General features: G+C 53.2%; 3 protein-coding genes across 3 annotated transcripts; 1 reads left to right on the top strand and 2 right to left on the bottom strand.

The window, feature by feature from the left end:
• Nucleotides 1–7,189: 7,189 nt before the first annotated feature.
• On the bottom strand, nucleotides 7,190–8,107 carry CGCA056_v000410 (putative J domain-containing protein; the record flags this gene model as incomplete). The annotated part of the gene is made up of 4 exons (XM_037315671.1): nucleotides 7,190–7,267; nucleotides 7,360–7,900; nucleotides 7,957–8,017; nucleotides 8,077–8,107. The coding sequence occupies 4 exons, from the start codon at nucleotides 8,105–8,107 to the stop codon at nucleotides 7,190–7,192; spliced, it is 711 nt and encodes a 236-aa protein (XP_037186216.1).
• Nucleotides 8,108–10,492: 2,385 nt separating this feature from the next.
• Ece2 (Endothelin-converting enzyme 2) lies at nucleotides 10,493–12,958 on the top strand (the record flags this gene model as incomplete). The annotated part of the gene is made up of 4 exons (XM_037315670.1): nucleotides 10,493–10,631; nucleotides 10,811–11,256; nucleotides 11,309–11,536; nucleotides 11,588–12,958. The coding sequence occupies 4 exons, from the start codon at nucleotides 10,493–10,495 to the stop codon at nucleotides 12,956–12,958; spliced, it is 2,184 nt and encodes a 727-aa protein (XP_037185158.1).
• Nucleotides 12,959–15,286: 2,328 nt separating this feature from the next.
• Nucleotides 15,287–16,030, bottom strand: CGCA056_v000408 (uncharacterized protein; the record flags this gene model as incomplete). Its single annotated transcript, XM_037315669.1, has 1 exon — nucleotides 15,287–16,030. The coding sequence occupies one exon, from the start codon at nucleotides 16,028–16,030 to the stop codon at nucleotides 15,287–15,289; it is 744 nt and encodes a 247-aa protein (XP_037185159.1).
• Nucleotides 16,031–26,616: the final 10,586 nt, after the last annotated feature.

Raw genomic sequence — 26,616 nt, 5'->3', positions numbered from 1 at the left:
CGTGGGATAGTAGAGCTTTGCCATCAACTAGAGCAGAAACAGAATTTGCTGTAGCCAGTGGATACTTCTGAGCCCATCTTGAAGTGAAAGAAGGAGAATTTGCCATTGTCTATTGAATTTGGCTTCCCAATACAGTCAACACTTGAGCCCGTACTTTACCCGGGATCAGGATCTGTGAATTACCATGCCTTGAAAGCTATTGCATCGGACTTCCCTCCCGCGAGTTCCTGACTGTCGTCATTGGGAAGCTGACCATCAACTGGCTTTTGGAGTTGCGTATCCCCTCGACGACCGTCAGTTTCTTGCTCATCGTCGTCCTCAACATAAGGCACACTCTGCACGGTTTTCGTTTTCTGGATTTGATTCTCGGGTTGTGTTAAGGATGCTGATGACACTGTATCCCGTTAGTTGTGTCTGAGGAGGAAAACACCCAACAGTATCTCAGGTACCACAAAGCACTTGATTCCTTCAATGATTATGTTTTAACCCATACAAACATTAGGCTTTGACGTTGCTTTGTAAATCAATTCTATTCTAAATTCCAATGCCCCGGCTTTCAAAAAGAGTTGTGCTTACCTGCCGTCTTGTCTGTCATATCCCGTATTGTGGACTGTTGAGGATCAGCCATGATCGTTCTGTGGGTGTCGGCCTGGCCGTAACCAATTTTGACTGTCTTTCCAGTCGGGCTCACAGTATCACCAAGCTGTCCAGGTCTTAGGGATAAAGATGGGCCCAGACTTGAGACCTGAATATCTTTGTTGTCCGCATCGTTGATGTCACTCGAGGACTTATTCCCAGCAACAGATAGATCGTCCAACCAGTCCCGAGTTGTTCGGCATTTCTGCCAAAGTCTGATCTCATTGTCTGGCCTTCTTGGAGACGCCTTCCGTATTTCAGTGCTCATAAACGAGTCACTTGATCTTTCGTCGTCGGAATATGACTCGCTACTCACATGCGATTCCCTCGCAGGTGATTTTTGAGGCGTTGTAAGCTGTAGCGGTGGGGGATGTAGCGGTGGAGGCTGCCGTGGGGGAGGTGGTGAAAACTGTCGCGGTAGAGGTGGTGGCTGTAGCGGCGCAGGCTGTAGCGGTGGAGGCTGTATGAGCGATTCTGGTATGTTGGTTGTCGAATCACCGTTCATATCCCATGGTTCTGACACGATGGCCTTCGTTTGATCACCGAAATGGAACGCGCTAGCACGTTCTAGTTGAACTTTGTCGTCTTCCAGTGACATTTTGTCCAGTAAGGAAAGTCTCCATGTGTACTGATGCTTCTCGTGTGGCCTCGGCGTCAGCGCTCGGAGAATACGAAGCTGAGTCGATAAAGTGCTTTTACAGAGACAAGACTCTCGAGATACAAGGAGATCTTCGAATAGCCTTGTACTGTCATCTTTTGATCGTTTCGGGATGTAACGGTAGAGGATGGTTTGCAGTTGACCATTGCGATTCCCTGCAGAGACCCACAGCTCCTCAAGCTCTTTTAACAGACTCCCCGGCTTGGGCGTTTCGTATATCAAATACTTTAAACAATATGCTTGAATCTGCGTGTCTCCTAGGTCTGTAGCAAGCCTTCGTACTGTCTCTAACGTCTTGTTTGGCCCATTTGAAGGAAGCCCTTCGGGTTGCCAGTTTGGAGACTCACTACCAGTCGGGTTGTAAGAAATTAGTCCACGAGAAGAACGATAAGAACCAATACCAAGAGGTACAACAACCGTCTCTTCGAACTTGAATAGATGCTTCAGAACAGCCCTTTCGCCGATCGGTGTGCCGTATGAGTTTTGAAGACGGACTTGAGCAATTACCCATTCAAGATATGGACGAGAGACTAGATTCGAGGGGCTTTGGTTGTAGACTTCCACGGCGACGCTTTTAGCAGCATCAAAATACCTTGCAGCCAAGCGCAAACTTTCGGCGGAGTAGGAGTGGTTGTACTCCGAATGTTGCAAGGCGGTCATTGAACATATCGTAAAGATTTCCAATAAGACCAACGAGGAGATAGGCTCTCCCACCATGTTCCAGTCCTTTTGTATGGCACGTATCACGTCGTCTGTGTTGTTCGTATCGAAGCTGCCCAAAATGTAGGCAGGAAATTGGAAGTTGATCGGGCTTGGATCCTGCCAGTGGCACAGCTCAATTTCTTTGCTCAGAACCCCATGGCAGAGATCCTTGAAGTCCCAGATTCTGTTTTCCGTCTTCAAGTGCAGGTAAATCTCGTGTATCTCCCGACTTGTTATATAGATAATCGCCCAGTACCAAGACCTTGGAGCAGCAGTAAGTGATAAAATATGCTGAACTGTGAAATTGTTAGTGAGTGACGCCAATGGAACTTAATCATCCAAACTGAATTGAAAATTGCGCTTGAGACGTGCGTACCTCAGTAGAATCTAGTTTTGGCCAACACTTTCTCAGCATCTTCCAGGTATGCTGGCAAAACGTTGTATGCCCGTGACTTTTTTCGAGGAGTGATGGCAGCGGGGAATCGTTAAGATAAGACGCCCGTTTCAGAATGAAAAACCATTCTTCCTCGAGGCCGGGTCTTTCGCTGTTCCAAGAGATCCTGATCGGATATTTATCTGCAAGCTTACTGAGACCATGGATATCCATCATGTCAAGCAGGCAGTGTCCGTATTGGACGCGAACATAGGCGTTATCGAGCAAATGATCCAAGCGGTTCTTGAACAGTCTCAGTGCTTCGTTGAAATGACCAAGTCTTCTGAGTTTTGCAAAGTCTTCCAAAGCTTCTTCCGGGTCATCAGTGACGTCAAGCTCGAGGTGTCGCGTGATGTCGTGACAGGCTTCAGGCTTGACGGTGACACTGATTGCGTTGGTAAGAGGATCGGCATATTCCGAATGCCAGTCACTTTTCGCTTGATATGGATAATTGTGATCATTTTCGAAGCGAACCGCTCGTTGCGGATGGTATGACAAACGGTCTCGCACGTGGACGCGTCGAACGGGGTTCGCAGGCGGCGAATATCGCCTCGAATCCAGCCGTTGATGCGACTGTGTTTGTGGTTCTTCATACTGAGATTTCCGTTCACGTAGAGCCGGTAAAGACGTCGGAAAGCCGACATTCATGCCATGTTGGGTTCTATCGAAACCCCAATCAAACATCACGTTGTGCCTGGTTTTGCGCGGTTCTTCCGCGCTTGTAGTCCCTGGGGCCTTCTCGAGCTTTTCGGTGGTACCCAAGCGGCCGATCTTGCCACCATTCTCGGTATAGGCATCGCGTGCGTGATAGTCTTCATATCCAGGCGGTTTCCGATCTAGTTGATGTGGTGAAGTTTTATCGTAGGGCATGTTCATGTTGAATTGACGCAAGTTGTGGCACTGCCGCCTGGCGATTTTCAGTTGACTGTTCTGAACCGAGCACTTCGGGGAGAAGGCTGCGCGCTACGCAAGCTTATATTACCTTCTCGTGGACGTGGCAGCAAGGAATCAGAACCTATGATCAACAAAACCAAGTAATTTTAGTATGTGTTCCCGTGAGGGCACCAATGAGACATGCAAAGAAAGCCCGAAGATCATGCAATCGGGCCAGGGACCATCTTTGGAGGGGGGCTTTGTGCAGATGAGCTCAATTGCTTATTTGTTGAGCAGGCTGGGAGGCCTCCCCGCTAATGCAAAGCTCGCAGCGTACGTAATATTGAGGATCCACGAAATCCGTGAGCGTCCAGAGGTCATGAAAAGTCAGAGCCTCGTCCTCTGACGAAACTTCCTTTTTGAAGCATAATCATCGAATTCATTAGACATCGGCAAAGACAATGACGGATGTTTCTACCGTCTCGATGCCAACCTCACGACAGTATCCATTCAAGCCAGAATTGAAACTTTACTGTTATGGGCGACAAGATTTTCACCGGTTCCCTCAAAAAGCGGCCAAAGGCCCTGGTCTTTGCGTTGGATTAGGTGCTATTGGAAAAGTCAAAATCGAATGCAAGTATCATTGGAAGAAGGCCCAACGGGGATTGATAGGCCAGAATCCTGCAGGCATTGTCTACATAGACATCGCTATAGAATAGCCATTGGACCATTCCCTCAGAAGCGCGAACATACTCATCACGATGAGTGAAGCCCCGTCTTCGGTTCTATCAGGGGGGTCTAGACAGCCGATTCGTACCTCCTCTGTCACAGATCACGCTGTAGGGATCACTGAATACTTTGGGCCTCGAGAGCTCACCGGAACCCCAAGCTACAGCTTCAAGACGAGGGAGACGTCTCTCCAACCAACTCTAGGAGCAGTTGGCTTGTTTGAGATTGGAGGGGTTGGGACTCGACAGAGTGCATCTACGATGTGTGTCAGTAGGTGGAATTTCAATGGAAGTGTGAAGAGGGCCAAAGATGGGCGGGGATTCAGATCCCTCGAATGGGAGTTGAAGGAGGACGAGCTGGGATGCAACCCACGGGGTAACCAACCCTTTCATACCGCTTTTGCATTCGAGCATAGCGACAGGCCAGTCCTTATGCGTGTAGAGGTGGAGGGACGCTTGAAAAGTAGGCTGCGACACAGCAAGCAGAAGCTGCTTCGGTTCTGCACTAAGTCGGCAGACAAGGACAACGCTATGGTCACTCTGATTGATTTGTCTTCGGCATCTACCACCGCACGCAAAAGGCTGGATCGTATTGCAGTCGATTTGAACTTGGCTATGCAAAGAGAAAATTACGAAGAGACACCCATCGAATTACCTGGACCAACGCAAGCGACATTTGGGGAGCTATCTCGACCGTCGGAGGCTGAAGAGCAACAGAACGAAACTTTGGCATCCATTGAATTAGCAGAGATGGAAAAGAACATCAAGGACCTCGCGAGAATTCTTGAGGAGCCAGACACTCATGAAGCGACTTTTGAGAATTTCCAGTCAGGGACCAGTGGGCACTCGATTAATAGCGACACTACCTTACTCAGTGAAGATATCAACCGACGCACACCTGAGGAAACCCTCACCTCAAAACAATTACCTTGGAGCATTCGCGACGTTGTAGCCCTTGTTCTTGTTCGCTGGCTTCTAGCTTTCCTCAAGGTGATGGGTACTGATCAGCCTCTGGACCTATCCCTTGTCAATTTCGAGCCAGACGTCTGACAAGAAACCCTAAGGACCATCCAAATGGTTGGAGGAGGAGGAAAAGAAGGGTTCACCATTAAGGCCTGAGCCTCGAACCAAGTTACAGACTTCTCCCGCCACTTCGAGTCTTGCAGACCGGTCTCCTCTTAGCAAGCATCTGCTGAGCGAGGGCGAAGCGAGGAGGCCAGATCTTGAAAGAATGTTGAGGAAGTATCCCGAAGACGCCCGGGTGCCTTTTTGATCTTTCAGTACAAGAAGAGATTCTCTCCTTCTTTTCTTCTTCGGTTTTTTTTCTTTCTTTTTGTCTTCCGTTTGGTTTCTGCCGTAAAAGCCATTCATAACTCTACTAGGAGACCTGACGTAATATTGTAGATATAAGAATGCAATTGCATTTCAAGGTTGTTCTCCGAGTCTCTTTTTTGGGATGTTCAATGCAATAGTGAAGCAAAAACGAATCCGGTAGGTACGTAGCAGGCAAACTATTAACCTGCACGACCAAACAATCAAAAAATGTCCAAAAGCTATGCGTCAAGGACAGGATTCGAACCTGCGCGACCGAAGCCACTGCCTGAACAACTGTCAGAAGACCTGATAGCAGGGCAGCCCATTAACCACTCTGGCACCTTGACCGGTGATTCATGGAAAATGTACAGGTGGAAGAGACCCATATTGATCTGCACCGCCAGCTGGCAGTGTGACTCCACCTGTGGATCTCGCTGCACGTCGACAATCCCTAGCGTATCCAGAGCACCTGAAATTCACCGTAACTTCCAAGGCCATTATCTCTTAAGTTGTTTCTTTCTCTTTTATTTTGATGTTTGTGTGGATGATGTATTTGGCGCCTTGGGCTGATGAAGAAACTACTTTCGGATTTCTACTTCACTCCTTGGATTGTCCACTCTCAGCGACCTCATTTGACAAACACTCCAGGAAACTTATTGCTTCCAAAAACTACTATATGAGTCAATAGGATTGCCAAGGTGTTCCCCGATGTCTTGCAGGACGTCTCAAGCGTCACTCTCAATTCGCGCATGGCCGGTGCTGCAACTGCTCTCAGTTTTCATCCCGAAGCAACCCAGCTTGGAACCAGAAAGCCAGACGAAATCAGCTGTAACATGTCAGAGACTCGGTCAACTCCATGAAGGTCATCGTGGTTTACTCACCGAGGTTGATCGAATTCCAATGAACCCCGCCATTCGTGTTGCGACACCAACACTCGAGCTTGCCGAGTTTCTCGTCGTAAATACACTTATCACAGCTCGCACCAAAGCCTCCTCTGTGCTCAGTCAGTCTTTCAAGGAATCAGTAATAAGTTGCTCGCAGCTATTCACTTTTCTCGAGCTTCCAGGTTTCCAAAGTTGTTGACGATGCAGTCGTTCAGCTTCAACTTGGAGCACCAGAGGTACGGCGCCTGACTGAGGGGGCATGAGTAATGCAGGAAAGGGTCCTTATCATTGTCGCCGAGACTGAAGCTGATGAATTCGCATTCTTTCAGAAAGTTGCCTGCAGCTCCAGCAGCTAGAAGAAAAATAGCGAAGGCGGAGTAGAGCATCATGATGACAGGTGAAATGATGTTGGATAAGTCGGCTGTCACAACCTTGGATCCTGTTTCTACATCGCAGCTTGTGTACTCAGATGGTCGCGGCCCGCCTGGTGTCTTCGTTTCCAAGGGATTGAGAATAAGTTCTTAGCAATGGCTCTTTGCGTCGCCGAGCCTCCACGATGGTGTCACTAGGAGATCTGAACTCATACAACGAGGACACCATGAGAAACTCAATACGCATGTGTGTTCATACCACAATGGCGGCACGGACTTTCGTCGGTGTTACTAAATGGAATCGTTTGGCACGGTCATTGAATGAGCTCGCGGTAATGTTCAAATGCCATGGTGTTGTCTGTACACAAACAGATGCAAACCCCCCTCGCAAAGTCCGTGAATCTTTCCTCCCTTAGCTGAGCCGAGTTGTCACCGGTAACTTCATGCAGGAAACAACTATCTATTGATATCAATGTAACGATGCCTCAGTGGCCTATCGATGCTCAGCTACCTAATAATTCGTGCCAATCCCAAACTCCAAGCTGACCTATTGACGTAGAAAACCCAACCCGCTACTCGTAACACATTACTCAAACCCCCACAGTGTGGCTAAAGACCTTGGCAGCCAACTGTGTGAGCAACCTAGCACGATCTGACTGCGGCAAATCCTGTATCTCGTCAGCAAAGTTCTCAATAATCCTGCGCACAAGAGAGAGTCTAACTGGATCTACCCGGTAGATATCTCCAGATTCGCACTAACCTGGAACACCGCGTAGACGCTCTTGCCCTTGGCGTCTCGAACTGCCCCAAGTCTGTTCCCGGCAACACCTCCAGCCAACGCGCCGGGCATGTTCCCGACGATGAAACCCAGCGCAGCGCCGCTTACGCCACCGATGGTGCCCCAGAAAGAGCTCGTCGGTCGGTTGGTACCCTCCTCTGCCATGCCCTCCTCGCGCAGCATCTCCTCGAACACATCGCCGAATTGCTGGTTGTCTGCCCTCTCGCGCTGCTCCTCTGTCTTTGCCTGCTGGCCGGTGAAGAAGTTCCAAGCCCAGGAGTAGGCGTTGTTGGTGTTGGGACCGGCTTGCGGGGGGATCTCCTCCTCAGGGTCGTCGAAGGGGTCGTTGGCTGTGTAGCCGGTCGATGCGCCGAACATCTTTCGCTGAGCATCATACTCGCGCCTCCTTGTGGTGTCGGAGAGGGTGTAGTATGCGTCGTTGACAAGCTGGAACTTGCGGGTTCGTGACGCTCGCTCTGGGGAATCGGCGGGGACCCTGTCGGGGTGTGTCTTCAGGGCGGCTCTGTAAAATGTGTAAGCATCTTCAGCTGCGGATATGGGAAGCAAACGTGCACTTACTTCTTGTATGCATCTCGAATCTGCTGGGTCGTAGCCGCCTCGGTGATCTCCAGGATCGCATCTTGGGCCGCAGCGTTAGGCCTAGTGGCGAGCTATGGTGGGGTGTGAGGGGTCACTTACAGTAGTTCGGGGGAGCGCCAGTGTTCGCCATCTTGAGTTTCGGTCAAGCAGGAGGATACCTCAGGTCAGTTCCGATATACAAATGGCTGAGGGTTGACAGGAGGCAGAGGAAGTCAAGTCTACAGACTGTAGGCTGCTGGGTGGTCAAGTATCTGCAGCACCTTCGCCTCCAAGGGACCTGGCGTGACTGACGTCAACGTCATGTGGCGCATGAAACTGAGCAGCAAACGTGGCTTGATCGGAGCCGGAGGAAACGCTGCGCGGGGCTAGTGGACTCGGCTCGTTCCCACTTTTACACCGATGGTCCGTGCGGTCCTCAGGATGCACGGGCCAACTGTCATCCTTCCTCCCGTTCATCGCTCGAAGCTGAATCCTTTCCGTTTCGCACTCAGATGATTCAACGCCCGTCAGCATCTTGTGGCAGCAAGCTTTTCGGCGTTTGGGCGGTGAAACTTCTCCAATTGAAGGCTACTTTCTTTCTCTTACTTTCCGGTGCCCTGCAAGACATGACAGGACGACACTCGTACTCACACTTGCAACGCTTCTGTGGATTTAGGAGTAGTCAACTATTGCTCAGAAGCAGTATGAACGACTCAGCGACACGTCCTTCATGACCGGGCGAGCAGCTCATATCGCGACTTGCTTTTTCCGCAAGCATACGGTCCCGTCGGGCAATATACCCCGCGCCGCAAATCCTCTGGTTTCCTTGGGCTACATGGCTTACCAGTTTCATCTCCCAATCGCATCACTTATTCCAAGCCCAAGCCGCATCCACAGGCCGGCCGAGACTGCCTAACTTCAACGGCGATTCGCGTCGAGCACCTCGTTGTCAGCGTGAGACCGCCATAATTCTCCTTCTCATGGCAACTCAGTCACGAGAGACGTTTCCCAGCCAAACCTCATGCATACCGCCCCGCTCATAGCGCCACCATTCGCGTGATGAAGTGGTACAGACAGGCTCGATTCTCTCGTGAGCCTGTCTTCACAATATTGCATGGACTTACGTTCCTGGTCAGCCGCGAGGACCTGACTTGCTAGCCGAAAGCATCCCCTCAGCTCACCTTCGTAGCTCAGCATGGCCTCTTCTAGAAATCTATCTCGTCCTTGGAATGCTGCACGAAGCGGCTGAGCGACTCATTCCAAGGTTTAGGGGCCCCGCAAGGCACTCTTAGCTCTTGGGTACCATGCCCCGGTTCCCAGAAACCAGGATGGACGTGCGAAGGACGAAAGACGATATTCCACCGCCAAGACAGGGCTTTGAAAAAGTAAACAATGTTGAGTTTGGATAACGGGCGAACGAGTACCCGCATGCTGCACAACTCTGATCTCCAAATGCAGCACTTTTGGCGGTGCCACCTTCCTCAATATATGAGATGCTTCCAGACGAAAAGATTGGCCAATTCCATGCACACACCTGGTCGCGCAGGATGCCCAACCCAGGCGATCGACCTGCGGTGCCTCATCCCAAGAACATACCTCAACACCAAGGACCGGCGACGCCACCACTACACTGGTTTCGCAGCAGAACCGCAACGGCTGACAGGCGCGGAAGTACCTGAGATACACGTGCAAAATTGCACCAAGATCAGTCTCTTACACACAAATATGCTTTCCGCCATTAGTGCTGGAGCTGGACCCCTGCCACTAAGCAAGCTTAAAAGTCGCAATAATGCATACGTTCTCAAGAGCGCCTTGGCAAACATACCGCGTACTGCCACTGTCGCAAGCTTGACCTGGACCATAACATCGGTCATACCGTGTGCCTGTCTTAGGGCGCAACATGTTGAGAGGATCGACAACCTCCCGCCAGACCCGACCAATCATCCAACATGGCGGAGGATCCGGAACTGGGGTCACTGAGAATTGCCTTACTTGGCAAGCGGGCACTTTTGTTTCCCAGCTTCCCCACAATGTTTTCCGCGCCGCATGTACTCTGGGATTACACCCGATTGATCTCGTCATCATACAGAGTTCCGATGGATTCATGTACTCGGATTGGTCAAGGTTCGTGGAAGCTGGCCGGGGAAGCAGCCTTGACTTGGGCATCGGGGGAATGGGGTGAATTTATTTGCCGAGTGGGCACTCTGTGTGAGCCAATATTGCATTTCTGGCTTCCATACGCTGTCCGAAAGAGCTCAATCCTTCAGACTTCGTGGATACCTATAAAGACCATGCCAGCTCCCGGGTTTCTAACACTGGACGAACAGCCTTTTGAGACCGTCAAACAGCGGACCGCCGTGTCGTTGAGTCAATCTCTGGACCCAGAACCTTGAGGAGAGACAATCCGTGGCTTCTGATTTCACTACCACCCTAAGGATCGTCTCGGTAAGACCTCCTCCATCTTCTCAAGTTTTCGTTCTCTCGTCCACGACTACTTACAAGCAATAGATCTTCCGACAAGGTCACGTCAAGCACAATGGCTCCTACGGACCTCAACACTTCGGCCACCGGCAGCTACTGCACCACCCCAGTATGTCTCGAGATCGCCTCAAACATTCTTGAGAATCTCGCGGTCAACTACACCGAAGTCGATCCGTGCACAGACTTTGACAAACGTACGTCTTCGACTCAAGTTTTGCCTTTTGTTTCTTCCCCGCCCGCATTACCTTTGAGCCGCGAGCTTCCCCGCGCCCCAAGCTCCCAATTCCTGCCTTGAGTCTTCCACTCCAATCAGCTCGCGCCGAAGCCGACGGGACAGCATGACTCTCGATTCGCTAACACACTTTCTTGGCAGTGGCATGCGGGGGCTACAAGTCCAGGCATGCACCGGCGGCCGGCGCGGGTAAGGCATCGACGTTGGGCGATGTCGGCGATGAGGTGTCGATCGTTTTGAAGAATATCTTGGAGGGCGGGTATCAGTCGGGAGCGAAAGCGGGCTTCATCACGGCGTCGTTGCCCCAGGATCAGGTTCAGACGGATAAAGACAACTTCAAGCTCATTGTTGACGCGTACAATGCCTGCTTGAACACCACCGAGGTTGAGGCGGCGGGACTGGCGCCGTTGATAAGCTTCATCGACCGTATTGTGAAGGCCTTCCCTGTATCAAGCGGTGGTAAAGATCCCCAGCGGATGATTAGCAAAGATGATGCTCCTGAAATGGGCAAGGCTTTGCTGTTATTCTCCGAGTATGGAATCAACACGTTTGAAACGCTTGGCGTGGACTGGGATGACCAGAACCCCGTAAGTTGCTGATGACTCTCCCGGGAGGCATGCCTTGACTAACATCTCATAGAACAAGACGATCATCTCCCTCCTGCCCGGCGGCACGTCGATACTGACCGGCCGTGAGAACAATGAGACAGTTACAAACTACCTCAAAATCCAGGCGTCGGTTCTCCAAGCAGTTCACCCCGCGAACATTTCGCAAGCCGACTCTCAAAGATTAGCGGTGGCGGTAACGAAATTCGAGAAGGACCTCAAAAAAGTGCAGGAAACTGATGACAGCAAAGATGCCGAAGACGTAAGCAGCACCTCAAAATGTCTGGAAAATCCGCTCTAATGAAGCACCTAGAAACCACTCAAGAAGATGAAGTTCGAAGATGCCGTAAAGTTGGCCCCTGAACTTGATCACGGCTCCATCATCAAGGCTCTTGTGCCCGAGGACTACACCCCAGAGCACATCGTCTTCTCGCCAGCCTACTTTGGCAACCTCTCCTCGCTCCTCGCCAACACAAGTGCAGAGGTAGTACAGACCTTCTTCGTCTGGAAGGCTACTACAACGCTATCTAGCTACGTCGAGGCAGAAATAACCGAAAAGCTCGCAGACTTCCGCTCAGTCCTCCGCGGTCTCGACCCCGTCGCCGTTGGAAAGCCACCACGATGGGACCGGTGCGTCTCTGACGTCGACTCCGGCCCGACATGGACCAGCTTCCCCGCGGGTCTCGGCTGGATCCTTAGCCGCTTCTTCCTCGACAAGGCCTACTCCAGAGAAGCCCGCGAGCTGACCACATCCCTCATGGGCTCTATCCAAGGCACCTTCATCGCCCGCCTTGGCGATAAGGACTGGCTCACCGCCGCCGTCAAGAAAGTAGCCGAGGAGAAGGTCAACGCCATCTCCAAGAAGATCGGTTACCCCGACTCCTCCCCAGAGACTGTCAACCCAAAGAGTCTTTCCGACCACTTCAAGGGCGCGACTATCAACACCTCCTTTTTCAACAACACGCTCTCTCTCGCCGCCCTCTCCACGAAACGCACCTGGTCCTACCTCGGCAAACCCAGCGACAAGGCCCTCTGGCTCAGCACACCCTCCCAGACGAACGCATACTACTTCCCCACGTACAACGACATCGTCATCCTCGCCGGCATCCAGCAGAAGCCCCTCTACGCCGTCGGCTACCCCTCGTACATCAACTACGGCGGCCTCGGCTCCGTGCTCGGCCACGAGCTGACCCACGGCTTCGACAACAGCGGCCACAACTACGCCCCCAACGGCTCCCTCACGAACTGGTGGGATGACAGCAGCATCAAGGCTTTCGAGGAGCGCACAAAGTGCTTCGTCGACCAGTACCAGAACTTCACCGTCACCGCGCCCAACGGCACCCAGGTGCCCGTCAAGGGCAATTTCACCCTCGGCGAGAACATCGCCGACGCGGGCGGCGTCGCGACCTCGTACGCCGCGTGGAAGCGCGCCCAGGCCGACGGCAAGGTCCAGGACTTTGACCTGCCCGGCCTCGAGCGCTTCTCGCACGACCAGCTGTTCTTCCTCAAGTGGGCGCAGGCGTGGTGCGACGTCTCGGCAACCAAGGCGTACGACGTGTACCTACTCAGCAACGACGTGCACTCGCCTGGGTTTGCGCGCATCAAGGGGCCGTTGGATAATTCGAGGGAGTTCAGGAGGGCGTTTAATTGCCCGGTACAGAAGCCTACCTGTGAGTTGTGGTAGAAAGTGGGCTCAACGGACGGCGTTCTGGGGGGTTTGGTTTACCGTTTACAATGGCATCCAGAGGAGGCCTCTTTTCCTCATCTACAATGGGTGCCCATCCAATGATTCCATGACAACATTTCCCTGATGAACATGTCGTAATCTCCGCCTTTTGAGCCTCACCCGCACCACAAGAACGTCGTGAAACGTTCCGGCTTGACATGCCCCCCGTTACCCACGCAGAGCATCGATACGAGCCAACCCGCCCATACCCAACGTCTGCGTCCTCGGCTTGTGATGCTTCCGTCTGCAGCCATCTGCGGGATGTGATGACGCGCAGCGTGGCACGACGGCGTTCGTATCACACTTCCATCACCCCGCGCGCCTCCGCAGCGCTGCGCCTTGTAGGGCTGGCTACAATCGACCGTATGTAGTGACGAAGCAGGAATCTCACCCACATGAGGTCGTCGCCATTAGAGTTTCCCAAAGAATGCCTACCGAGGAGCCGCAGCTTAGCCCTCTCCCCATCGGCCCATATGGCTGTGGCGTGCGGGACGCCGATCTTTGCGGGGGAAGGAACGAGGAGTGGGCTCCGGTTGGCTCGGCGCCGCGAAAGAGGACAAACGTCCCGGCCGTTTGCGGCCAAGATTGGACGGCCCGGACCTTTTGGGTCTTATTCTAGAATCGTCGCGGAGAAAATAGGCTGCTGATCGCACATGTGAGGCCAAACAGAAAAGGTAAAACTGCTAGAGGCTCTTGTTTAGAACTCTCAGGCCGAGGGAAAGGTGCTTCGTGCAGGTATTGTATGCTATGTCTCGTGAGTGTTCACCTTTAGACAACGCCGTGTTTGCTGGCGCGGCCATCTTTCCCTGCGGCGGCCCGGCGCGGTGCGATCATCAGCCTTACGTCGGACCGCGCACCGATCGCCGTCCTGGTTCTGTTTTCTCCATGCCGGCTGCCTTCGGTCTGACGGTTCAGGAATATGGCGGTATTCTTTCGCTTCTCCTTTAGCATATCGTGGCTGTCACACGAGGATGGAGAGATGCTGAGGCGCGCTTGAGGCGGTTGGCTAAGCTACTGGGGCTTGATATAAATGAATTCTTTGGATGCTCGCCTGGAGATGGGTATTTGGACTTTGTCCCGTCATTTCCGTTCACTTTCCAACCCGGCGCGTGATAACCATCGCGATTAGACTCACCATTATCCTGTTAGTCGACAATGTCTGAACCTAGATCAGCGGCGCCGCCCACGAGACGCACTTCCCAAACAACCGGATCAAATACCATGCCCGCAGGATACCCATCGCAAGTGCAAGTGGATGCTGAGCTCAGCGTACCCTCAACGTCAGCAACGTCCGGAGACAGACCTCTGATGGGGTACTCGAATAACTTCGATATCGACTGGGTCCTGTCTCTAAAAGGCGATCGTACAAGGAGCAGCGTAGGCGCAGTTGCGGGATCAACTTGTGCCCGTTGACGATAAGTAATCAAGATCAATTTCGGAAGTAACGGAACGGAAGATGTAAGTTTTGTGACCATTCCTTGGAGTTCATCTAGATGATGCTAACCGGCTTGATTAGTCGTCGATACGCCGGACTATGTAGCCTGGACATGATCTAATCCGCCAAGGGCAAGAGGCCTGTTTCCCCTGATCAAAGTTGGGGATACAGGATTGCCGGTAGTCGAATCCATATCCCAGCATGAGAGAGTTGAAGAGCAGCAGCTGGGAAATTGGCACTTCCAAGAGCATGCAGTGGTATGCTGCAGAGCGCATCATGAGCTCGATCGGCGGCATTCAGGCGGAAATAATGGAGACAGACCATCGCTGGAGCAGAGCGCTGGATCAGTACGAGACGAAAGGCCTCCGGAGAAGGAGACTGTGAGGATGGTTTTCTTTCACGTCTTTTCTGGATAAATGCTGCTTGGAAGCCATGAACGCCGAGAAGTCGTTTGAAAATCGGGGAAGCTGCGTTAGCGCAGAGTATCCGGCGTGTCTGGAAGTATGCCACGCCTCATTTCAATGTGAACGTGAGCGGCTCTCGAGGACGGAGATGAACAAGCCGCGACATAGGACCTGGGAAATGGTAATGTTTGATATACCGGGTTGTGTCGTCAAAGAGGTAGATTTCCGTCAGTTCCCTCCTAATAAATAACGCCATAATGAAGATTAATATTAAATTCTTGAATACTGAAATATGCCTCGTGGTATCATAATCGTTCGTGAAGTCAACTCCGCAAGTGTCACTTCAAACCTCACCACTTGCCTCGCTCCCCAACGCTCGACCTGCACCAAGTGCAATCTTTGCTCTCCATGAAAGTCATGACCTCGTTCCGTCGATGCTTCAGACGATCAAAACTCCGGCCCGTCCTCAACCTCCCGACAATAAAGCATCCCTTCAACCTCAACAGCGCTCGCAACGCCCCTCCTCACCCTTTCCACAGCCGTCCTCATCTCCCCCCACGTCCAAAACTCATCCATCAGCCCATGCACCTCCGAGAACAACGACGGCAGCCGGTACTCGTCCTCGACGGGCCCCATAACCTTCACGATGCCCCCGGCGCAGACATCCTCCTCCGGCTCCGGCAGCGCCTTGAACTCGACAAACACCACCACCCGCCGCAGATCCACGAAGCACCTCCTCAGCGCCTTCAACGCCTCCGCGATGCGCCGCTCGTCGCAGAGCACGGACCAGTGGACGCCGACGTTGCGGACCCCGGGCTTCGTCGTCCAGAGCGAGTCCCACGCCTGGATGCGGCTGCGGTAGACCAGCGGCGGGAGGTAAAAGATGTCGTCGTGCGGGGCGTAGCGCAGCGGCGGCGGCAGCAGGCTGCGTTTGTCGAGGTCGTGGGGGTGCTCATAGGTTTTGAGGAGAGCCTGGATCGCTCGTCGTGATTCGGAGCAGACGGCCAGGCCGACTCGGCGCGGGTGGCGGTATTCGCGGGACGGGCGGACGAGGCCGGTGTCCTCCTTGTATTCGAAGACGCGGGTTTCGGAGCCGAAGTTTTCCCAAATGAGCAGGCGCAGCTCAAGCGGGAGCATCATGAAAGGATGGCATCGCGTTGAGTGTGAGGGGCGATGAACGATGGCCGACATGGTTGCATACATGCACAGTCTTGATATCTGTGCAAGATTGTGGTTTGTCTCTGGTTAAGATGGAGAGAAGAAAAATAATCAGGCTGAGCTGAAATCGACTAAAATCGGTTGACAGGCCGAGCTGAGTGAGATTGAGCGCGCCGTCAGCTTATCAACGGCCGGGATGTCGGCGGTTGAGATGCGCGATGCCCCCCGTTGCGTCGGCCGGCATGCCATGGCTTCTTGGACGAGATGCAGGCTCGCGCTTTCGTCCCAATTTACGCCGACCAAGGGATCTCCTGCTTGTGACGTCGCCTGCCCTGCTGACCCTGCGCCGTCTCTCCACCAAAAGCAAAAGGTTGGGACGAAATTCTTATTCTCAGATTATTTCCAGATTTGGCAATCGCGTTCCCGAGCTCTCTGGACTCCGGCGCGGCGAAGAAAAAGCGTCCAGACCGTCTTCTCGGGAACTCTGGGAAGGGTAACGTCTTTCCCTCGAATCATAAAGCCCGCACGTCACCGTTTAAGGGGTGATCCATCCCGAGATATCCGACATAGTCTTAAAACGTTGCGTGATCGGATCCGTTAGCTGGAGCTTTTCTCGGGCCAAGCAAGGAAGTCCCCCACAAATCCCACGACTCGTCGTCCCGCAATGTGTCCGGCGGCATGGCCGAAGTGCGCGCCCCATCGCGTTTTGTCATGCAACCAGAGGGGCTGGCAATCAAACTCAATTGATGGTACGAGAGTGATAAGAGTTCCAACGCGCTGAACTTGACATTGGTCTGCATGCCAGCGGGCAAGTTTCTTCTCTCGAGTTCGGATGGCTGCAGGCAGAGGAATGCTGCAACGGCGGCTGCAGACTGGCTGCCCGTGGCAGGGAGCGGTGCGGCGCCGAGCGCGGTGTTAACTTCAAACAGGAGGCGGCCGGCGATGTGGACACCCACAAACCCATACCCGGCCGGGGGGGTCCAGCGGGCGGCTAGGTAGGTGGCCATCCAAAGCCCGACGTCAAAATCTCATGATTGCATACCGGCCATCATCGGCCGTTGTTTGACCTGCATGCGCTGTTTCATCAACAGTCGGTGGCGCATTCCAACGGCAAGGCGTACTTTGCTCGCTTGTCGTCAATATCACCCTGCAAGTCAGAACCACCCTCTTGAGATGTGCCTGCTCTAACGTGAGCAAGCCATACTTTGCAATTACGATCGCGGAGGTCACTATTCTCTCTGAGAGAATGTCCCAGTCGCGATACGAAGAATCTGCGGGAATCTACCAGGCGATTTCTAGTCGACCCCTTTCTGGCCGGACTGATTCCAAAGAACCACGTCCGATCCGAAGGAGCCTAGTTGAACTTCTGCTCGGTACATACGATTCTCTTGCTTCAGCACTTTTCAGCCAAAGAAACTTCCCAGTCCCCGTCAATCTCTGCCCGCGTTGTCAAAGAAGAGAAAGCATCTCGCTGTGTTTTCCTCGGCGAAGACGACAACATATTGACACGGGTGATCCAACAGTCTCAAGAATGCCGTGGTCGCTTGGCCTGTGCCGACGCTGGAAGCGACATGGTCAAAATGCCTCCATCTAAGGCACTGAGCAAAGACCGCCTTCTTCAGCTTTGAGGCTCTTGCACGGGGAATCACCCAACAGACGGTGAAGCAGTGAACGAAAAGATGTATTTGAGCACAATCATCGAATGAGCAATTGTGTGCCTCCAACAATCTCAATGGTTCGCAAACACTGGAATGCGCCTCACCTCAATTTGGGACCCAGGGATGTGTTGCAACAGCCTTGCCTCCTTCTGGAGTGAGAGAAGTCAGGCAACTTCATTAGCGAGGACTCTCTCGGAACGAAGAGGCTGGTCCCATCCAAGTTTTCCACCACTTTGTGGGAGGATGTCTAGGACTCCATGTTCCTGAAGCCCGTCCGTGGCTGATATCGAACTGAGTCTCCAAGCCAAAGGTGCAGATATCCGGCTTCCTGGTTCGAAGAAGCCGATATCATGGCCCTCTGGCAGTGAGGTGCACCTAGAGATGTCGCTTAATCCTGTGGCTAAGAAAGGGGAAATTTTCCAGAGACACGCTCAGCTTTGCAATTGATTAAAAATTTCCGGATTTCGAACGTTGTCAACATGGCACTGAGCCGTTGTGCATCGAACACTGACATCGCCGAATGGTCTGGACATCCGTCCCCTGGCAATGAAACTCCCTGCATTGACCTATGAACGGCTAAAATCGCCCGCTTAATTTCCACTCCTCATCCCTCTGCAACTTTGCAGATTACTGTCTCTGGTTATTCTAGACTATGTGAGGGCGAAATAGCCGGACAGATTACAGCATGTCTTGACTCCGCTGAGGAATCTACGAACGCCAATAGATGGGGTTTTGTGAAACGGTCGCGTGGAAATGAAGAGAGACCTCGCTTGTCGAATCCTCGAGAGGCGTGTTCCTTTGCCATGTGCGCAACACCCTTGTCCATAATCATGAGCAACCTGGTCGCCCTGCGCTTGCATTGGTACCACGTCTGAACTCACTGAGGCATCAACCACCTGGGGAGCTCTCCCGTCAACGTCTTTAAAGACTAGACGTTCTAGACCACGGATAAAAGATGAGCCACAGGGTGGCTTTAGTCCACACGATGAACAGGGCTGTGGCCTTCGGTGTTACGGCCGTCAGGTTAATGACCAGCAGCAGCCAAGTCATACGGGGTGGCCGGGCCTCTTGATTAGTATTACTCCCAAGTCCATGGAAGAAACTCATCCGGCCGCCGCAATCCGGACTCCGAAGTCAAGATTCGGCCGTACAGCGTACTTCTGACAGAAGGCTGCCTGCAAGTGCACATAGGTGTTGGCTGCGTCCAGATGGCAGTAGGCGGCATTGGGCGTCGCCATTGACTTCCGGTCGCTGCACATCGAGCATCCGCTGCAGTACGTGGTGGCTTGACGCACCTCATCAGGGCCGATCTCACTCTGTGATCCCACGTTGATGTTTGACTTGCCCCTTGCTTCAGTCGCTCTCCATTTCTGGAACACCAACGGCGGCATCCTCGTCATCACCATCGCCATCAACGCGAATGCTCTGACGTGTGGCCAATGATTCCATGCTCATATGTTGCTTTTTCTCTCCGTAAAATACCTCATCAATGCTTAGTAGAAGTACGTTGATGTCTCTCCAAGTGTGTTGACCACGGCAAGGCAGGCTGTGGACCGCAAATGTGCAAGGCGCACGCGTGGCTTCTGAGGTTGACGAGACTCACCCAGAGTCCCCATGAGATCCTGCGGAAGGTACCGCGACGCATTTGCCGGAAAAATGGGATCCGCTGAAAACGGCGATGATTCGACTGAGGTTGGTAAGGGTGTGAGTGGCGTTCTGACCCAAGACTTCCACAGCTGGCTTAGCAGCCGATGATACAGCTCGGGAGGCTGCATCTGCAATAAGATACGAAGCTACCAGGTGTAATAACATCGGTAACGTCTAGGGAGATCGAATGGAAGGATTGCCTGAAATTAGATTGGGCGGCTTCGTGAGACGGAACGCTTGTGTCGTGAACACGGTGCAACGGGTCGAGGTTACGGCCGCCCGCAAGGACCCGAACGCTTCGGATGGCAGAGTCGGGGCGAGGAGAACTAGAACCGAAAACCAGATAGGTCCTGATATCAGATATTCGGAGTAAACGATTGACGTTCGTGACCTTGCTTGCGCATGACGGGTCGAATGCCGAGTTCTCGATGGCCCAATCATCGGCTTCAAGCCTCATAATCGCACCACGCCGGAAAAGTAGTATCAGTTACACGCAAGCGAATTGACAAAATAGCCCGTGATGAGAGGTATCGTGATGTCAATGCCTGCCGCCAGCGCAGATTGGGTCGTCCTGCCTGGATTAATGTTCCAGCGGGCCGCGGTTTTTGAACCGCACTCATGAAGCCATTGTGCTCTCTCGAAGTGATCGACGATGCGCTAAATTACGTAGTGTCTCGAGCTTCGACGAGCCCAGTGGTGTGGTTCTCATCTGCCAATCTTGTCCAAGGTGGGTGTGATCGACGAAGGCATAAGTGCAGCAGCATCATTCCCGTCAACTGAACAGCTTCCAATATGATGACATCGGCTTAACGTAACTGATGCGCTTCTAGTCAGCATCAAACATATCGTTCTAATGGAAGTGGAAAGAAATGCCTCAGTCTTTCACTGCGGACTGCGCAAAGTCGGAAGCCTGACCTTTGCAGCCGCTAAGGTTGTGGTAGTGCAGTCAATAATATTGCTTTTTCTTGCCTGCGCCATCCTCGTTATGCAGGTCTCAAGACTAGTTCCGCTGAAAGAGAAACATGAGCCACCGGATGTACAACGAAGAGGCCGCGAAAGCTCCCATAACCGCAACGCTGCATGCCCTTGTTGCTCGCCCACTCTTCATTTTTGGGGGAGTTTGGGGGGCAAGTTGATGTGTTAACAGTGCCATGGGGTGGCTGGATCGAGAGTTTGCTGTTCGACTAGTCACTGCTGCTGAGCTGCATCTCACAGCAGGTAATCAATAGTTGAACGTTTTGACTACTCAATCAAGTCAAGCCAGCAGTCCCAGGACGGTTATACCGGATTCTCTGGCCGCTGAGTGCCGCTGCCAAAAGCTCTCAATCTCAAGCTCAAGCTCAGTATCAGATTTCGAGTGATGCGTTATCAGAGTCCCCTTGCTTATGGCCGTCTGGACCAGCACGTGGAGAATCAAGCACAGGGAGAATGCGGCAAAGACTTCCGTCGGATGAGACTTCCCCGTTGCTATTGTAAGTTGGAGCCGTCCAAGTGTTGCCTGATCTAGGTGAGGGAGATAGCTAACACCCGATGACGGACTTGATATTTGGAAAAGAAAGCATCGGAAGTTGTAGTGCTGATTCGAAAACCTCAGCCTGCAGAGGAGAACACTGCGATGTTTAGTGCTGCCAATCACAAGCTCCCAGATAGAAACCGATCAGAAAAGGTCGATTAAGTGCACAAGCTAGCTTAGCTTCCCCGATCAGAGTCTTTGTAGCGGGCCTCGGCTTGCGCGCTTGCATGCATTCGGAAACGTAGGTTGCAGCCTCCGGAGCTCTTGTCTCAGTCGTCAGCTACGATGTTTCCGTCCTTAGACCGGTCTGACTTGATGAGACGGTCACCAAGGACCCTGAAAACAGGCACTTCGCCAATGGCAGATTTCAGTAGGTACCGTTACGTATCGTTGAGGATAAGGTTTGCGGGTAGACATCCAATGAGGAGAATCTGGCCATCTCATGGACGACGATGTAACGGAGGCTCTTGAAACTGGCGTGATGCCGACACACTGAGCAGACGTGCAAGTACAGGTATGGTTGCGGTGGCAGCAAGCCAGCAACGTATGCACCGGACAGATCCGCCCGGTACCTAGTTTAAGTGCAAAGGAAACCTCACACGGGACCATAGATGATAGACGCCTAGAGATTGCGGTAGATGAGTGAGGTGAATGTAACGGCTATGATGGGTTCCTCGTCAAGCGCGCGCTCGTCCGCGTACAGCCAGCTGTGGCGAACCCGAGTCTCTGCTGGAAAACCGCTGTGACTGATGCGTTTTCGTTGGCCGAGCTCGCTGCTCGAATCAAGGTCCAGGACATGTCTAGTTCTGATGTCGACAGCCTCCTTGCGCAAATAGCTGGTCAAGCTGAGTGGCTCGTCCCTTGCATCTTTCTTATCATCCCTTAGGACACACTTGTTGCGCAAAGACGTGGGGACGACTGCACCGTTGGCAGTGAGTCTTATGCAACTCTCCCTGCGCGCGGATGATTTTCGGATCGCACGAATAGAAGTTGTAGAAGTTGAATATGCAATAGTGGTCGTAAGAGCCGCTGGCTGTCTGAGCTGGCGTCGGACCGCGAGCTAAAAGTGAGGGAGCACATCGGTGCGACGCAAGGATCATCAGGAGCTCTAGCACTCCCGAGCAGCCGTCGTTGGCGTTGATCCAAGTCGATGAAGGCCTAAAATCTGAATTCTGGACCCTGCATCGGGAACGTTTCGCGGCCGTACGGTAGTGTCATCTCGTCACAAGAACCAAGCCATTGGTGGCTGGACTGAGCTGATGACAGAAAGGAGACTTCGTGGCTGCGTTCGGCAACAGCAATGGCCGTTTTGGTAATGCGGAGCCTCGGCGAAGATTGATATGGAGACCTTTGGTCAAGGGTTCAATTTGTCAGACCAGTCGGGATTTTGCAAGGCCCAAATGTAATTGCGTATGGGCAGAAATGAGTTGCTTCCGAAGCTAGGGTAGCATGCTAGTGGGGGTTTCGCAGTTTTTTTTTTCTTGTTGGCGGTCTATTGCTGTTGGAGACAGCTAACGGTCTCGACACTCGGCTAGGGTGCGGGCATGTCGCGTGTGCCATATGCTGTGGTGAAGTCAAGCCCTCGGCGTATCGTGATGCAGCCGAGCAAAACGCAAAGTAGCGAGCATGTGAGGGTTGGAATAAGACCTGGGTTGGGTTTTCCGTGCTTGACGCGGGGCGAACAGATTGGGGGTGCGAGGTCTGCGATGGTTGCGATGAAGTTCGTAGGAAAACTCGTCTGATGTTGTCAACGAGTTATGCGTTCGCATTAGCGGCGGCGATCTATACCTTGTGAGCGAGGTTGCATCTGCACTCCTGAGCCCAAATTGATGGCTGATGCAACTTGCTCGAGGGGCGCCGCGAGCGTTGCCTGGCCCTAGCCGTTGGGTTTTGGGCAAAGGGAGTTTTCCCCCTTGCGCTCTGACGATGAGGCGAGTCGTGTCAGTCGGCTTGACAGGCAAACAGGATGCAGACCAGCAGTCACCAGTGCAGACTTGCAGCAGCGTGACCATGGAAATGGCAGTGGCAGTGTGGCACCCGGCGTTGAAGACGACGCTCGAGCCCGCCTCGGTTTGAATGCAAGCGAGAGAGGTGTGCTTGGGTGCGTGTGTGGTGCTGTCAATAAGAGACGCCGTTATGTCAAAGCTTCAACTTCAGTGGCTACTGGTCGGGAGCCGGGGTCGAGGGGAGTCGATCCTCAAGTCATCACGTCGAACCGGCGCGCTGAGTGCCCGAACCATTCCTGATTCCGGGTGTTTGGCCGGCTTGAACAATTTGCTCGTTAGGGAGAACCATAAAGTATTGCGTGCATGGCGTGTCCGAACGGATAAGCGACCCTTTCTGCGGTAGGCCAGCTGCCTGAGGTGGGCGCTGTAATTGCAGCATCGCACCAGATGTTCTGAGGTCATTGATTCAGGAGCTTTTGTCTCGTCTTGAGTTTATTCCGCATGTTTATTCCGTAGTCTCGGCGGCGGCGTGGCTTTTGCGCTGGAACCCGGGGTTTGCTTGCACGAAGACGGAGAATTCGAGTGGTGATTGATGTCAGGAGCGGCGAGTGGATGTCATCCCTCCACTGACAGTGCCGTTGACAGGGAACACGGGGGTTACACAGAGGCGAGTAAGGTGAAGAAGTCTCCGTAGGGCGATTGAGTCTTGGCCGGGATTGGTTGGCACTTTTAGAGGCGCACTCAAGTTGGGGGCTTGTCAATCCCAAAGGAGGAAGCGCCGTTTGCCGACTATCCATCCAGATTGGAGCCTCGAGGTCGAAATCTCGGACCATAAGATTTGGTGACATTGTTGGTGGTTTTTTTTTCTTGCTTTGACCTCCGAAGCCCCGTTGCGCGTCCCGCAAGAGAGAGGGGAACGGTCGGCACAAGAAAGATTCGAAGAGGGGCAGGGAGGAGCAGGAAAAAAAAAAAAAAAAAGTGAAAAATTCGGTCATACGGCGCAGACGATGAAAAAGAAACGAAACGAAACATTGTGATAAGTCGGCAACGATGTACCTCAGTCGTAGGTAGGTAAGGTAGAGAGAGGCATGCCGCATGCATGGAGGTGCTGCGGGAGAGGATCCGGGAGGTCTAGGCGAAATGACAGAAGCGTCTAAAAGCGAGGAAAGGAGCGACGTGATTGGGTCAGCAGGTGGTCACTTGCATTTGCATGCAGTTGCCGTACCTAAGGCACCTCACCTGGCCCCTTCCTGCCCTGCTTGCCTGCCTCCTCGCGCCTGCCTCCTGGCTCCTGCCTGCCTCGTGCTGCTCGCCGCCTCCACTGTCTGCAGGTACAGAGCAGGAGCAGCAGCCAGAGCACAGGGTGTTCCTGCCTTCTCCCTTGCTTTATTCACTTGGAGGTGAGATCGGGTAGGCACGATGGTGTTTCCTTCGTGCCTTTCTAGGCAATGTCATGTCATGCCGTCCTGATGTCCTCATCTCCTGCTTCTTGACTTCCTCCATCTCCATCACCTCGGGCAAGACTCAAGACTCCGGTGTATATGCAACGCTCGTGCCTCGTTCCTCAGATGAACCCTTGTCGCGTGCTCGAGCGCGGTTTACCTTCCATCATGACAATATTCACTCAATGCCTTTGTGCGCCTTGACTCTTGCTTCCCTAATGACTTTGAGACAGGAAACTCCAGAGTCGCACTTCTGCGGAGCTGTGCATTCAACCTTGCTGCTGTTGCCATTTGAGGAATCGAACAGGCGCCTTATCTTGGTTCGTCCCTCTCGTGCTCAAGCTTTGGGTCGCTTAGAGTGAGGTGCCCAAGCGGACGGAAGACAGACCCAGACTCAGGCCTGACGACGATGGAGTCCTCGAGTCCCCTCTTTGCATCTCTTTTTCCCTGGACAACGACCCGACCACAGCGACGACAACGACGACGGCCATGTCAGTGCGAGCGTCCCTTTGGAGTGCCCTCGAGAAACATGGCCAGTCACAACGTCCGTGAGCCCTTCACAATCCCTGCCTAGCCATGAGCGAACCCCCCTGTCGTCCTTGCAGCGTTTCCACCCACATCCACTGAAAAAGTCCGCAGTTGCTCTTTTGGCGGCTCCATCACGGATTTTGGCGTCCCACTTGCTCCTGCCCACCTCCAGGTGCAGTCCACACCAGTCACAGTCCGGTCCAGTGTGGTGTCGCCTCTCCCGTCCGCGGACTCATCCCCCGGTCTGCGCCTTCCCTGGGACGGAGACGCATGTGGCACCCGAGTCCAGAGCTAAGGGCGGTACGTACCTTTTGGCTCTAGCTTCATCCGTGGATGTGAATCTCTCTCCCAGTTGCCAGGTGCAGTCCAGTCCATCGTCCTCCACTCCCTCGTCCAGTCCCAGTCCCAGCTTCTCTGCGTCCTTTCTCCCAGCTGCTGCTGCGTATCCGTCCTTTTCCATTTGCTGGACGTACCTAACGCACGACACTAACTTTTTCTGCCTATCCGTACCTGCCTTTCCTACCTTACCTTACTACTACTAATGCCGTACTCCCTCAACCACCACCATCACCCACTCCCGCTCCCACTACTTCCACTCCCGTCAGAGCAGCCACCTTACATCAGAGACACCGGCAGAGTCAGGAAACGTCCAAGACAAGACAAGCCACATCTCTGAGGTGCAGCTCCCGTCCGCTGGGTGGCAGCTCGACATGGACCTGGACCTGGCCCTGGACCCAGAACGAACCGAACTTTGACCCGACCCAGACGGGACTCTCGACACCACTCTCGACACTGCATCTGAGCACACACCCTCCTTCGTCTTCCTTTTTCACTTCTGTGGACGTGGGCCACTCGAGGACGACCTCTCCCGTCCCTCCAGCCCGCCGCCGCCTCCTTCATCACACCCCCCTCCGCAGCATTGGCTGTCTCCGGGTTTTAACACGCCTCGAGCATCTTAAAGCCTTCACTGTCTCCGGACCCTTCAAAGACCGTGTCCCTCCTTCGGCTCTGTGCTGATCTTCGGTCGACTCTTAATTCTCTAATCCCAAACTCCGGGGTATCATACCTTAATTCCTCCCCTTCGGTCCTTTCAGATCGGCTTCATCCTGTCTGCTCCCGAGTCACAACCGATAACTTACCTACCTACACTACAGCTCACAATTCACCTTTCTTTCCACTTTTCTCCCGTTTCTTTTTCCATCATCGGCCTCACCTGCCGTACTTTAGTGTCTTGCGCCCCTTCCTCCTCCATCAGGCTCCTTTTCCTTTTCTTATACGCGAGCCACCACCCAGACTTCGCTCGACCCAAAGCCAGAACCAGAACGCAGACGGCCCCTCTCATATATATTGCGATCCATCTCACCTCGACCGCTGTCTCACCGAGTCGTCATACAACCTTCATCGCACAAACACGTCCTTCGGCCAATCACCCCGCGCCCTTCTCGATCAGGGTCTCTGTGTCACCCGTCTTCGGCTCATCGCCCTCGAACACGCTCAACCGACGTCGCGCAGGCGAGGAGGATCAAGTCAGCTTGTCTTGTGCTCAGCACTTCGCCTTATTACCCTCCTGCCCTCGCGTCACCATTGGTGTTCTGGATCCCTCACAGCCGATCCGGTGAGACTCGATTCACTCCACGTAATCGACTCTTGCCCGACTCCTTCCTAGACGGCAATCGCTCCTGCCCGGGTGTTCCTGCCTTCCGTCGTGGTCGCCGAGCTCTTGTCTCACCGTGACCTCACCTCAGCCAGCGTCCCAAACATTGCGGCCGAGGCCTCTTACTCGCTCCTTCCCTCTCACACCTCGACTACCACAAACTTTTCCCTCCCACGGATTACTCCTTTCTTATTTCCTCTCACTCGTCCCACCATCACCTCTTCCTCTTAA

This window comes from Colletotrichum aenigma, assembly GCF_013390185.1.
Source record: "Colletotrichum aenigma strain Cg56 chromosome Unknown KSG_Cg56_contig01, whole genome shotgun sequence".
Classification (NCBI taxonomy): Eukaryota; Fungi; Ascomycota; class Sordariomycetes; order Glomerellales; family Glomerellaceae; genus Colletotrichum; species Colletotrichum aenigma.
Note: the sequence above shows the minus strand (reverse complement) of the source record. Positions and strands in the feature narration are given on the sequence as shown.